The sequence below is a fragment of the Pleurodeles waltl genome, chromosome 6 (assembly GCF_031143425.1).
Source record: "Pleurodeles waltl isolate 20211129_DDA chromosome 6, aPleWal1.hap1.20221129, whole genome shotgun sequence".
Lineage (NCBI taxonomy): Eukaryota > Metazoa > Chordata > Amphibia > Caudata > Salamandridae > Pleurodeles > Pleurodeles waltl.
Window position 1 is genome coordinate 162,995,155 of NC_090445.1, and position 13,567 is coordinate 163,008,721.

Genomic DNA, 13,567 nt, shown 5'->3' on the forward strand with positions numbered 1-13,567 from the left:
GTGAGTCTGGAGAGGGGGCTCCTCCATGTTCTTTGCAAAGGGGCACCCTCCAATTTCGTTACGTCACTGATTGCTACTGTAGTTCCTGACACTGAACAAAACTACTTTGTGTGGCAATATGCTCCTTGTGGAAGAGCAGAATGCGATCACTCACAGTAAAGCCAGCCGAAAGAGAGAGAAATAGAAGTTTAATAAAAACAAAATGTCTTTGTTAACACCAGACCTAATTAGGGACCAAGACCCACATGTAGGTAGCTTTTTGCATGTCGCAAATAGCGACTTTCGCTGTTTGCGATGTGCAAAAAGCACATTGCGATGCACAAACCCAGTTTTGCGATTCAGTAACCTGGTTACCGAATCACTAAAACGGGTTTGCGACTCGCAATTATTAAGGGGTGTTCCCTTCCAAATTGCAACTCGTAGTGCAATGTAGGATTGTTTTGATACCGCGAACGCGGGCGCAAACCAATCGCAGTTTGCACCCATTTCAAATGGGTGCTAACACTTTCGCAAAAGGGAAGGGATCCCCATGGGACCCCTTCCCCATTGTGAATGTCACTGTAAAAAAAAATTCAGAGCAGGCAGTGGTCCTGCGTACCACTGCCTGCTCTGAAAAAATGAAACGAAAATGTTTCATTTTTCGTTTTTGTTATGCATCTCGTTTTCCTTTAAGGAAAACAGGCTGCATTACAAAAAAAACTGCTTTATTGAAAAGCAGTCACAGACATGGTGGTCTGCTGTCTCCAGCAGGCCACCATTCACGAGGGGGTCGCAAATTGAGACCCACCTCATGATTATTCATGAGGTGGGCATTTGCGAAGCCCTTGCGAATCACAGATGGTGTCAAGGACACCATCCTACATTCCGATTTGCGACTCGCAATTTGCAGGTCACAAATCTGAACCTACCTACATGTGGCCCCAAATTTTTAAAGAAAGTCACAAAAGTGCACCCATGGTATATGTCGTACCCCTATAAAATATTTGTGAACTGTATTTTAGCATGGGTAAATACGATGTGTAGATTTGCTCATGTGAAAATCTATTGAGCATTTGCAAGTTCATTTTCCCTCCAGCCACTTTCTTCCCAACCCTGGAAGAAGTTATAATTCTGCCATTGTCAGGAGTAAATGTCCAACCTTTCTTATTATGGGAAAATATTAGAGAGAAGCTGGTAAAAATCTTTAAAACATGCAGGTTAGTAGGTTTGCAGACTCAAAGGCATTCCAGCCCTGGAACTATTGCTTACTGCTTCCTCCAGCCCCAGTATGCAGATCTGCAGAAAGGTGGCAAAATAAGGAAATTGCTACAGTAGGGATTGAAACTCCAAGTATTCAAGCCCTACTATGGTAGTAGCCCTGGCATAATCAGAGAGGCTATTAATTGCTGCCATAATTTGTCGCCACACTACATGGCACCAAAGGGACAAGTAGATCTTTTTACAGGACAGGTAGATTTGAGAATCAACCTGTCCCCTGGACAAGTAGATATTTTAATAAATTCCACACCCCTGCTCCTGAACTGTGGCCTCCCTTCTGCGATACAATCCTCAACCTCATCACCTCCCTGGCCATCGACCCCAAAAAACGACATCCTACTCTGTGACCTCAATTTCCACGTTGACAGCCTAAAGGACACCAATTCCACCAATCTCCTGGAAAACATGAGCAACATCAGCCTCCCCCAACTGGTCACCAAACCCACACACAAAGCCGGACATACATTTGACCCCATCTTTACCTTCACCAACAAAGTCAAATTCGACCACGTCACAGAACTCACCTGGTCCGACCACGCCATCATTCACTTTACCATCTCTATTGATCAACACCATCACCAGGCATCACAACCCCTCCCACTGCAGCTGGGGCATGGTACTAGAGACACAGTGGACCCAGGCCCTCAGCACCTCCCAACCCGAAGCCTTTCAGACCTAGAACAGGCCATCCAGACCCTTTCCACCTGGATTGCCAACTGTGCAGACAGAGTAACCCCATGGAAGCCAGCCAGGAACAACAAAACTGCAAGACAAGCCAGCTTGTATACCCTAGAACCACCAAGTGCAGCTGCTACCAACTCGAGAAACAATGGCAATTCACCAGAAACCCCTCTGAGAGAGCCACCCACAAAGCAACCCTTAGCGACTACCACCGCCAAATCAAGGAGGCCAAGAGAGCAGCCATCACAGCCCGCATTGATACCGTTGCCGACCTGACAAAGTAACCATTAAAAACAGTCAAAGAACGCTCCAACCCGACAGCCACAGACAACACAATATACCCTTCACAAAACTCTGCGACACCCTCTTGGACTACTTTCACAGCAAGATTGCCACCATATACAACTTCAGCCCTCAACCTCAGCCACCTCGACCAACCAGCGCACACCAGCCGAACATCCACCACCTAGACACCACTCACCTCAGCCATCATGTCATCTATCCACCCAAAGCACCCTCTGACCCACGACCCCACCACTTTTTCAACCTCTAAACCAAATCACATCACCACTGAACTGACTGCCTTCTTAACACCTCCATCACTACGGCAATCTTCCTGGACAATTGGAATTACGCGGAGATCAGACCCCTCCTGAAGAAAAACAAAACAAAAACAAAAACTCACACATCTGCCGACACCAGCTACTTCAAAAATTATCCACCAATCTCACTGCTCCCTCCCCGAGGTGGTCATCAACAGCTCACCGGGTACTTGGAGTAAAACAATCTGCTTGACATCTCTCAATCAGGATTCTGATGCAACCACAGCACTGAGGCCACACTCGTCACAGCCACGGATGACATCAGAACACTCCTCGATCACAGGGAGACTACAGTCCTGAGCCTCCTTGACCGCTCAGCAGCATTCAACACTGTATCCCACCACACCCTCATCAGCAGACTCCACAGCATCAGCAAACAAGCAAACACCCTCAAATTGATCATCTCCTTCCTGACAGGACACACCCAGAACATCAGGCTGTCTCCCTTCATCTCTGAACCCAAAGACGACATAAGCAGTGTACGCCAAAGATCATCCCTCAGCCCCACACAGTTCAACATCTACATGACTCCCATCCACATCACCCCCAGGCAGACATCGACAGATCCCAAAGCCTCACTGTCATATCCTATGCGGACAATACACAGCTCATCCTCTCGCTCACCGAAAACCAGGCCACAACCAGGACTAACTTCTGCAACGCCATGATCATCATAGCCACTGGATGAAAGCAAACTGCCTCAAACTCAAATTCAACAAAACAGAAGTCCTAACTTTTAGTAGAAACAAATCCATCTGGGACCACAGCTGGTGGCCATCCAAACACAGACCCACCGCCAGAGCCACAAACCATGCATGCAACCTAGGCATCATCCTCAACAGTGAACTGACCATGAAGTGACAAATCAACGGAGTTGCTTCCTTCTGCTTCCACACCCTTCTGCATGCTAAAAGGATCTATAGATGGATCCCAGTCAACAACAGGGAAACATTACCCAGGCCCTTAGGACTACTGCAACGCACTCTACTCTGGCATCTCCACCCAGCAACTCAAAAGACTCCAGATCATACATAACGCAGCAGCCCAACTCATCCTAGAACTCCCCAACGTGCCCACATCACCCCCTACCTCAGAGACCTCCACTGGCTTCCAGTCCAGAAGAGATGCCAGTTTAAGATCCTAAAGCACACCTACAAGGCCTTACATGACTAAGGAGCAGCCTTCATCAACCACCGATTGAACTTCCTCCAACCTGCCAGACACCTGCGCTCCTCCTTGCAAGTCCTTACACATACACCCCTAATCAGTCGCAGCAGTGGCTGCTCATTCTCCTACATCGCCACTATGCCCTGGAACAACCTGCCCCTCCACCTCCACACAGCACCCTCCCTAAAGTACTTCAGGAAGAAACTGAGGACCTGGCTCTTTGATTGAGACATCACACCCCAGCGCCCATATGCTGTTCTCTACAAATGACTGATTGATTGACTGCTATCTACAGCCTGATGATAATGTAAAATAAACACAGCCTTCCCTTAACTTTAAAAGGAGAATGTGGTTCTGCTTATTTAAAAGTGAACTCAAGGCTGTGAGCTACTCTGAAGGTGTCTGTGAGCTACTGGTAGCTTGCGATCAACTGGTTGAAGACATCTGAGCTAGACCATTAAGTGGGTCATGGAGAGATGAACAAAGGCCGAAATTAGCAGTAGGGACCTAAGTAAACAGAAAGGTGGCATACCTCGCTAGCTTATGCATCTTGTGACCAAGCTGAGTAGAAGCAAGTCAAGTGATCATTCATCCACTACATCTGATTTCACGGAAAGCAGAGGCCAAGCAAAACAGAGTTCTGGGCTTACAGGCATAAACAATGGCGCAGTCAATGAAGGTCAAAGCGTATTCATCCCACTCTCTATTGATGGTCAACAGATAACTGAACAGTACTGTTCAATCAAGTTATACAATAACATATGCTTCTTGTTGGACTTTTTTGCTTATGCAGGGTCATCCCCAATCTTTTTGCCTCCTGCCTCCTATTTTTTCTGACCTGTTGCTGTTGGCTTATAGACTCTTTACCACTGCTAACCAGTGCTAAAGTGCATATGCTCTCTGTGTAAAATTGTATGTAATTGGTTTATCCATGATTGACATATTTCATTTGCTAGTAAGTACCTAGTAAAGTGCACTAAATGTGCCAGGTCCTGCAAATCAAATGCTACTAGTGGGCCTGCAGCACTGGGAGTTTACTCACTGCCTGCAGGCAATCTTCCTGCAGGGATGTATGAGGTTAACGCAGTGCAGTATCTTGCCTTCCTATGAGACAGTGTCTTCTGTAGTAGCTTTCTGCTTCCTAGTCGGTATTTCAATTAAAAGCACCAACTCAGACCAATGAAATAATGCAATCAATTAAATAAACAATACTAATAGTGCATACACGTTCTTAACGATTTCGTTTATGTAGTCGTGTTATGCGGGGGCATCCACGAACATCTATGAGGTAAGACTAGTACAAATGCACTTCAAAACTTTTAAACGTAAATACGCTGCAATAGATTATTTCAATAGTTTCGGTTGTCAATGTCCTTTCCAGCAGTGAATCAGGGTATAACTGCATGAAGTACCGCAGACAGACGAAATCTATGGGAAGAAGAAATGTATACATGGCATCACATGGAAACTTTACCGCCAGAGAAAATGTGTACCTGACGTTCCCAAAACCTCACTGGGGGTAAATTGAATGACTATCTGGCGATAAAAGAGAAAGTTTGAGCCACAATATATATAACTGCCTGGCGTCAGAGAAACAACCTTGTGAGAAATGACTACCTACCAATACAACCAACATGTAGGAGAGAAATATGTTTCGAGCACAACAGAAACCTCTTGGATAGAACGTAACGTGAATCAGTGGTAGAGCATTGGTCTGCATTACAGCAAAGTTGTATGCAGGCAACTTGAACCACTAAATGCTTCTCCGCCCCAGTGTTTCCCTCTCGCCCCTGTTTTCTCCTATTTGTGAAAGGGCTAGCTGCTCACCTGCAGCATCCTTCGATTTGCTCATCTTAATTTCACTCAGGGCAGCCTTCAAACACCCCGCGTTTAGTCAACCAGCGACAAGCATTCTGGGACCAACGTGCAAACCCCTTTGACGTGACGCTTATTGCCGCCATCTTAGGAGGGGAATAATTACACACGGAGCCACTGTCGAGAAGCAACGTTCTCAGGCCGCCAATCCGCGGCAGAGTTCATGGTCTAGTTTAGCGTTATTAACCGGAGGTGACGACACCTCGCTAACACCCCTCTCGTCCTCCCCACCCACAGGTTGTCGAAAGGAAGGGGTAATGGATGGCCTTATTGTAACAACTAGTTCGTCATTTTTCTTCATTTTTTAAGGGTTCGGACTCATATTTTTTTGTCCAAATCGAACACTTTATTTTTTAGTATAATTAAATACATTTTAAGCTTTTCTTTCATTTTGGCAATGACAAAAGTATTTTATAGTGCTCAAGTCCTACCCAAAAGGTTGTGGGGGAATTAACCAGTTTAAGCAGTATGCAAGTGACATCCTTCAGTGTGATATCACAGCACATGATATCGCGGCGTGTAACCGCACATGGAATCACAGGAAGTGGCATCACAGCCCATGACCTAACAGGAAGTGACATCACAAGGAGTGACATCAGATTTTAAGATCACACCCATCTATTTAGTAGGCCTATCAATACTACATTTCAGCGCCTTACAATATTTAACAAATTAGATTTTGCGTCTCGGATGTGCCAAAAATGTGACGCAACCCAGAGGCAAAATCTGGGCCTTAATTTATACATTTATTTTTTCAAACCGTGCCACAAAGAAATTCGCAACAAGGAGACACGTGGTAGTAAATTTGTTCTGCTTAACTGGTTGCAAAGTCTGCATTTTAAAATATCTTATGGAGTTAAGACACCTGCTGCAGGGATCTTTGCGTGCCTTTGTAAATCATCTGTGTTGTAAAATGCTGTAGTGGCATTTAAAGTGTTAGATGTGTAAATACTGGGACAGACCAACACATCTGACATTTTTACAGTGCCTGCATATGTCTTATATACAAGGACCGAACAAAGTCAAAAACATGCCTCTCTTAACTACCTGTGAAGTGATAAGCAGTGCGCTTTTGTTTCCCCTCCGTTGCATTTAGGTATGAGGCTTCTGTTACCTCCTAGCCAGGATAATCCAACAAAAGGAGGCCTGATGACCCCTGGTGTCTGAAAATGACAACGGTACAAGATCAGCATATTTTTGTAGGGACCAACCTCTTGGCAGCATGGATGGTGTCACCCCTGTGAAAAAAGTGTGCAGACACCGTCTACCCGCGTCTGCCCTGACTTTTGCCCTGGTGTTTTAAGATATTCCATGTCTCATTTAAAATGTGTGTGACACTTCTGTGATATTAATGTTCAGCCCCAATTTTGCTTAAGAGTACAAATTTCTGCTCTCTAACTCGTCCGGTTTCTTCTTTGTAGCTATTTATTGCATCCTTTTAGCACAATCCTTTAATTTAAGTTGGTGATCTTTAGGGGATTACAGGGTTTAGAGGATGAGAGAAAAACAGTAGTGGACGCATGTCTAAATTAATCACAGCCAGCAGTTATTCTGGATCTCATTCAAGTCCCTTATGTTTTTTGCTCACTGTTCAACTCTTGTTAGAGAGCAATCAAAAGCTTGGTCCTACACATACATGTCAACATTTCAAAACAGGAAAGAGGGATACAGAGAAAAATAAATCAGGGGAATGTATTCTCCTATGGACTAACATTAAAACAGAGCCAATTTTAGGTGTGAGGCAGTTTTAATGAACCCATTTTGCTCTAAAATGAGTCTCCCGGGGGCGTGGCTAAGATGGCCGCCGAGTAGGAGCGTCCTGCTGGAGATCTGCCGCCGGTGTCCGGTTTGAGCGCCTGAACAAGCTGCCGGAGGGCATTGCGGGATAGCCTGGGTCCCCTGGATGGCCCAGGGACCGGCTAGTGGCGCCTGAGGGGACGACAGGCCTTGCGGAATCCGGGGCCGCGAACCGACGCGAGCCGCGGCTGGAGCAGCCGGAAAATGGTGGCCACATGGTGAGCGTTGATCTCGGGCGATACGGCAGTGGCGGGGACGGCGCTCACCGGGTCGCTCCTCTGCCTCCACGCCGTTGAAAGAGCTCCCCGGGGCACACTTGGATGCCCCCCGCTTGCCGAAGCGGCGGAGCGAGGGGGAGGCCCGGCTGAAGCGCTGCTGCAGCATAGGGGGACTGGGTCTGTGCGGGCCACCTTGCGTGGAGACGTTACTGAAGAGGCCCACATGGGGCAAAGGAGTGAGGCGCTTGCCGGCCTGATTTATCAGACACGGTGAGGCCAGTGCAGTGTGCGGCTGACGGAAGGTGGACTCTAACAGAAGCGGCACGCCTGGCAAGCCATACCCAGGTGAGGAGCCCTGACCAGAGGCTGGGCAGAAAAGAGGCACGGGGCCAGCTGCCGCAGCGGGGTGGAGGGGAGCTGCATGAGACCCGCTCATCATGGGGAGACGAGGCTCCCTCAGGAGAGGGGCCCTGCAAGTGACGGACGAGGGACAAGCTGGTCCGAACCACACGGTGCTGGGCCATATACCAGAGAGAAGACGCTCATACTAGTCTGTCGACCCGGCTGAGTGTACCAGCCGTGGGGGCAACGGTCAGAAGGCGTGCCCGCTACCGGCAACCGAAGAGCATGGACATTTAGGAATGGCATCCTAAAAGCACAGCAAAAAAGAGGGCTCCCTTAAGGATCTTTTCGTTAAAACCCCTGCCAAAAGAATGGAGCAGTCAGGACCACTAGAAATGGGGTGCGGAGATGCAACAGGGCCTGTGTCGTCGGAGGGTGATGGAGCTCCCCTGATGAGAGCATTCATGGAACAACTCTTCGAGTCCTTACACGACGACCTCTCAACACTGAAGCGGGAAATAGCAGCTGACATCAAAGACCTTAAAAGGGAGATGATTGACCTGGGCCAGCGCGTGGACACGGTGGAACAGGCCCACGACGCAAGAGAGGATGAATTGGACTGTCACAGGAGAGAACTTCTCACCTTACAAGACAAGAATCAAGAATTGCAATACCAACTAGAGGACCTATAGAACAGATCACGCCGCTCTAACATTCGGATAAAAGGGGTTCCGGCACAGGCAATAGCGGGATCCCTGGAAGACTTTGTTTTGCGCCTCTTTCGTCATGTGGCGCCGGCCCTGAAAGAGTAGAATATTGTGCTTGATAGAACACAAAGGGCTGGCAGGCCCACTCGAGCACCAGGACAGGCTCAAGACATACTAACTTGTTTACACTATTATAAACAGAGAGAGGTTATTAGTATTTCGTGACACTACAACCATTGAGTTTGAAGGCCATAGGATCGGTCAATACCAGGATCTCTCTATGATAACATTACAGCGCCGTTGATTGCTCTGACCATTGACGGACCTCCTCAGGGAGGAAGGCAACAAGTATCAATGGAGTCATCCCTTCAGACTGCTCTTCACATGGCACAATGAACTCTGTAGTATCCGCACCCTAGAAGAAGCTCAGAGACTGGAGGGGATGTCACAGAATCGCGAGGAGCGGGCCCAGAAGACGGCCCCACCGGCGCAGCAGCGGGGCTCACACAAGGGTCAACTGAAAACAGCCAGCCGTCGACGCACAACCTACAAACCCTCAACAGTCGAGAGACAAAAAGAGAAGGCAGCGCTAATTAGAAGTCTCCGCAGCCAGGATAGTGTGTCCGAAATGGACTCAGACCACTGAACTGAATCATGCCCCCTGCGTGACGCCATGCATTCCCCTGGGATGGGGACCCCCGAAAGGCCTCAGTGAGGACCCATCCGATGACACAGCCATTGTTATGAAAAGACTGAGATATTCGGTCGGCGGAGCTCCACCTTAACGGAGCGATGGTTGAACTTCCGACAGACCGATGTGTAGGCGCAGACCCCAGGCGATGTTAAAGACTCTTCCCAGGCGGGGAACGTTGTTGCAAGTTTACCCCAAGTTAAATGTTCACTTTCCCCAATTTCCCCACACTTCCCTTGAGGGAATGTTTGCCTCTTACCCTATCATTACTGAATACGCAGGAGGGAACCACCACACGCCTCACCCACTGGGATGACACACAACACAGCGACATCTGTCAGTTGTCAGATGATAACCATATTTAGCCTTAACGTGAGAGGCCTCAACTCCCCGGTGAAGAGACAGGCTCTCGTGTTACAGCTTAGAGACTTACAATGTCACATATTGTAAGGAAATGCCTCCTTGGCATGTTTACCCCCTGACCTTTTGCCTTTGCTGATGCCAAGTTATGATTTGAAAGTGTGCGGAGGCCTGCTAATCAGACCCCAGCACCAGTGTTCTTTCCCTAACCTGTACCTTTGTTTCCACAATTGGCACACCCTGGCATCCAGATAACTCCCTTGTAACTGGTACCCCTGGTACCCCTGGTACCAAGGGCCCTGATGCCAGGGAAGGTCTCTAAGGGCTGCAGCATGTCATATGCCACCCCGGAGACCCCTCACTCAGCACAGACACACTGCTTGCCAGCTTGTGTGTGCTGGTGGGGAGAAAATGACTAAGTTGACATGGCACTCCCCTCAGAGTGCCATGCTAACCTCACACTGCCTATGGCATACATAAGTCACCCCTCTAGCTGGCCTTACAGCCCTAAGGCAGGGTGCACTATACCATAGGTGAGGGCATGAGTGCATGAGCACTATGCCTCTACAGTGTCTAAGCAAAACCTTAGACATTGTAAGTGCAGGGTAGCCATAAGAGTATATGGTCTGGGAGTCTGTCAAACACGAACTCCACAGCACCTTAATGGCTACACTGAAAACTGGGAAGTTTGGTATCAAACTTCTCAGCACAATAAATGCACACTGATGCCAGTGTACATTTTATTGTGAAATACACCCCAGAGGGCATCTTAGAGATGCCCCCTGAAACCATACCCGACTACCAGTGTGGGCTAACTAGTTTTAGCAGCCTGCCACACACCAGACATGTTGCTGGCCACATGGGGAGAGTGCCTTTATCACTCTGTGGCTAGTAACAAAGCCTATACTGGGTGGAGGTGCTTCTCACCTCCCCCTGCAGGCACTGTAACACCTGGCGGTGAGCCTCAAAGGCTCACCCCCTTTGTTACAGCACCCCAGGGCACTCCAGCTAGTGGAGTTGCCCGCCCCCTCCGGCCACGGCCCCACTTTTGGCGGCAAGTCCGGAGGAGATAATGAGAAAAACAAGGAGTCACTGGCCAGTCAGGACAGCCCCTAAGGTGTCCTGAGCTGAGGTGACTCTGACTTTTAGAAATCCTCCATCTTGCAGATGGAGGATTCCCCAATAGGATTAGGGATGTGCCCCCCTCCCCTCAGGGAGGAGGCACAAAGAGGGTGTAGCCACTCTCAGGGCTAGTAGCCATTGGCTACTAACCCCCCAGACCTAAAACACACCTAAACCAGAACCTAGCAAGATAGATTCCTGCAACCTAAGACGAAGAAGGACTGCTGACCTGAAAGCCCTGCAGAGAAGACGGAGACACCAACTGCTTTGGCCCCAGCTCCACCGGCCTGTCTCCCCACTTCAAGAAAAACTGCAACAGCGACGGGTTCCACAGGGTCCAGCGACCTCTGAAGCCTCAGAGGACTAGCCTGCATCTAAAAGGACCAAGAACTCCAGAGGACAGCGGCTCTGCTCCAAAGAAAAAACATCTTTGCAACAAAGAAGCAACTTTTAAAGAACACACGTTTCCCGCCGGAAGCGTGAGACTTTGCACTCTGAACCCGACGCCCCCGGCTCGACTTGTGGAGAAACAACGCTACAGAGAGGACTCCCCGGCGACTACGACCCTGTGAGCAGCCAGAGTTGACCCTCCTGAGCCCCCCCAGCGATGCCTGCAGAGGGAATCCAGAGGCTCCCCCTGACCGTGACTGCCTGCTTCAAAGAACCCGACGCCTGGTAAAGACACTGCACCCGCAGCCCCCAGGACCTGAAGGATCCGACCTCCAGTGCAGAAGCGACCCCCAGGTGGCCCTCTCCCTTTCCCAGGTGGTGGCTTCCCCGAGGAGCCCCCCCCCCCCTTGCCTGCCTGCTTCGCTGAAGAGACCCCTGGGTCTCCCATTGAACTACATTGCAAACCCGACGCCTGTTTGCACACTGCACCCGGCCGCCCCGTGCCGCTGAGGGTGTAATTTTTGTGCTGACTTGTGTCGTTCCCCCCCCCCCCCCGGTGCCCTACAGAACCCCCCTGGTCTGCCCTCCGAAGACACGGGTACTTACCTGCTGGCAGACTGGAACCGGGGCACCCCCTTCTCCATTGAAGCCTATGCGTTTTGGGCACCACTTTGACCTCTGCACCTGACCAACCCTGAGCTGCTGGTGTGGTAACTTTGGGGTTGCTCTGAACCCCCAACAGTGGGCTACCTTGGACCCAACTTTGAACCCTGTAGGTGGTTTACTTACCGGCAAAACTAACAAACACTTACCTCCCCAGGAACTGTTGAAAATTGCAGTGTCCAGTTTTAAAATAGCTTATTGCCATTTGTGTGAAAACTGTATATGCTATTTTGCTAATTTAAAGTTCCTAAGTGAAATACCTTTCATTTAAAGTATTGTTTGTAAATCTTGATCCTGTGGTTCTTAAAATAAACTAAGAAAATATATTTTTCTATATACAAACCTATTGGCCTGGAATTGTCTTTGAGTGTGTGTTCCCCATTTATTGCCTGTGTGTGTACAACAAATGCTTAACACTACCCTCTGATAAGCCTACTGCTCGACCACACTACCACAAAATAGAGCATTAGAATTATCTCTTTTTGCCACTATCTTACCTCTAAGGGGAACCCTTGGACTCTGTGCATGCTATTTCTTACTTTGAAATAGTACATAGGGAGCCAACCTCCTACACATATGCTTACTGCAAGAAACACACTTACTTTGTCAGGTCTGGAAAAAGATGAGGTCATGCTGGTTTGACCGACAGTTTCACTCATCGGGTCCTGGCCGACGGGCGGGAGTGGCAATCCTGCTGGCCATGAACTTCCCAGGGAGGATTTCCCGTGTGCAGGCTGAGATCCCTGGCCGGCTCCTTTCGCTGCAAATTGACATACAAGGGCACCACCTGACGATCACTAACATATACGGACCAAATGAACACCAAGAATGCTTTCTAAGAGATGCACTGGGTAGGGTCCTGGAGACGCCTGACGAGGATATTGTGGTGGGTGGGGACTTTAACCAGATCCACATTTAGGCAGGTTTGCCCAGAGATATGGTCAGACAGGCGCATTCACGCAGGGCTTCCAGGACTGGCTCGGGGGAAGGGGGGCGGGGGAACTGACGGACAACTGGCGCCGACACCACCCAACAGGCAGAGCGTACTCTTTCTTTTCAGCCGCTCACCAAACCTACACCTGTATAGATCTGTTTCTCACCTCGCCACGCGTCACTGCCCTATCCACCAGTACGACTATCGGGGTGGCCTCAATCTCAGACCACTCCCCAGTCATGCTTTCACTTACGCTACCTGCCTACAAACCAAGCAGATGACAATGGCGTCTCAACACAAGGCTTTTAACATATGAGGACATGCTAATGGAAATTAGAGACACGGTTAGCCACTTTCTACCGGTGAACGACACTCCTAAAACCAATATTGAAACCCTCTGGGAGACCCTTAAAGCAGCCGTTAGAGGTAAGTTTATAGCGATAGCTGCAAGACAGAATGCCCTACGTCACGATAAGCGTCAGCAGTTAGAGGGCGACATACGGGCATTGGAAGAGACACATAGACAATCTGGCTCCCTGGCCGTGAGAAGACAGCTCACCATTCAGCGAAAGCAGCTACGGGCACTAGATGAGGATAAAGCAGAATATGCCCTACTCCGCACCAAGCAAAAATTCTACACCGGGGGAAACAGGGCGGGACAATTGCTGGCACACAGACTCTGTACACAGGCCACGGAACGCTGAGTGGCAGAGCTAAGGCTGCCCAACGGAACTCTGACCTGCCAGGAAGAGTTTATCCGC

The 13,567-nt window shown here is 49.1% G+C and overlaps 1 protein-coding gene across 1 annotated transcript in view; it reads right to left on the bottom strand.

The window, feature by feature from the left end:
* The window catches only part of PSMC3IP (PSMC3 interacting protein), a 38,327-nt gene extending 32,636 nt beyond the window's left edge, over positions 1–5,691 (bottom strand). Inside the window, exon 1 of the mRNA XM_069237714.1 lies at positions 5,535–5,691. Coding sequence (XP_069093815.1) covers positions 5,535–5,559 — 25 coding nt within the window. The 5' untranslated portion in view covers positions 5,560–5,691. The remainder of the gene's footprint in view (positions 1–5,534) is intronic.
* Positions 5,692–13,567: the final 7,876 nt, after the last annotated feature.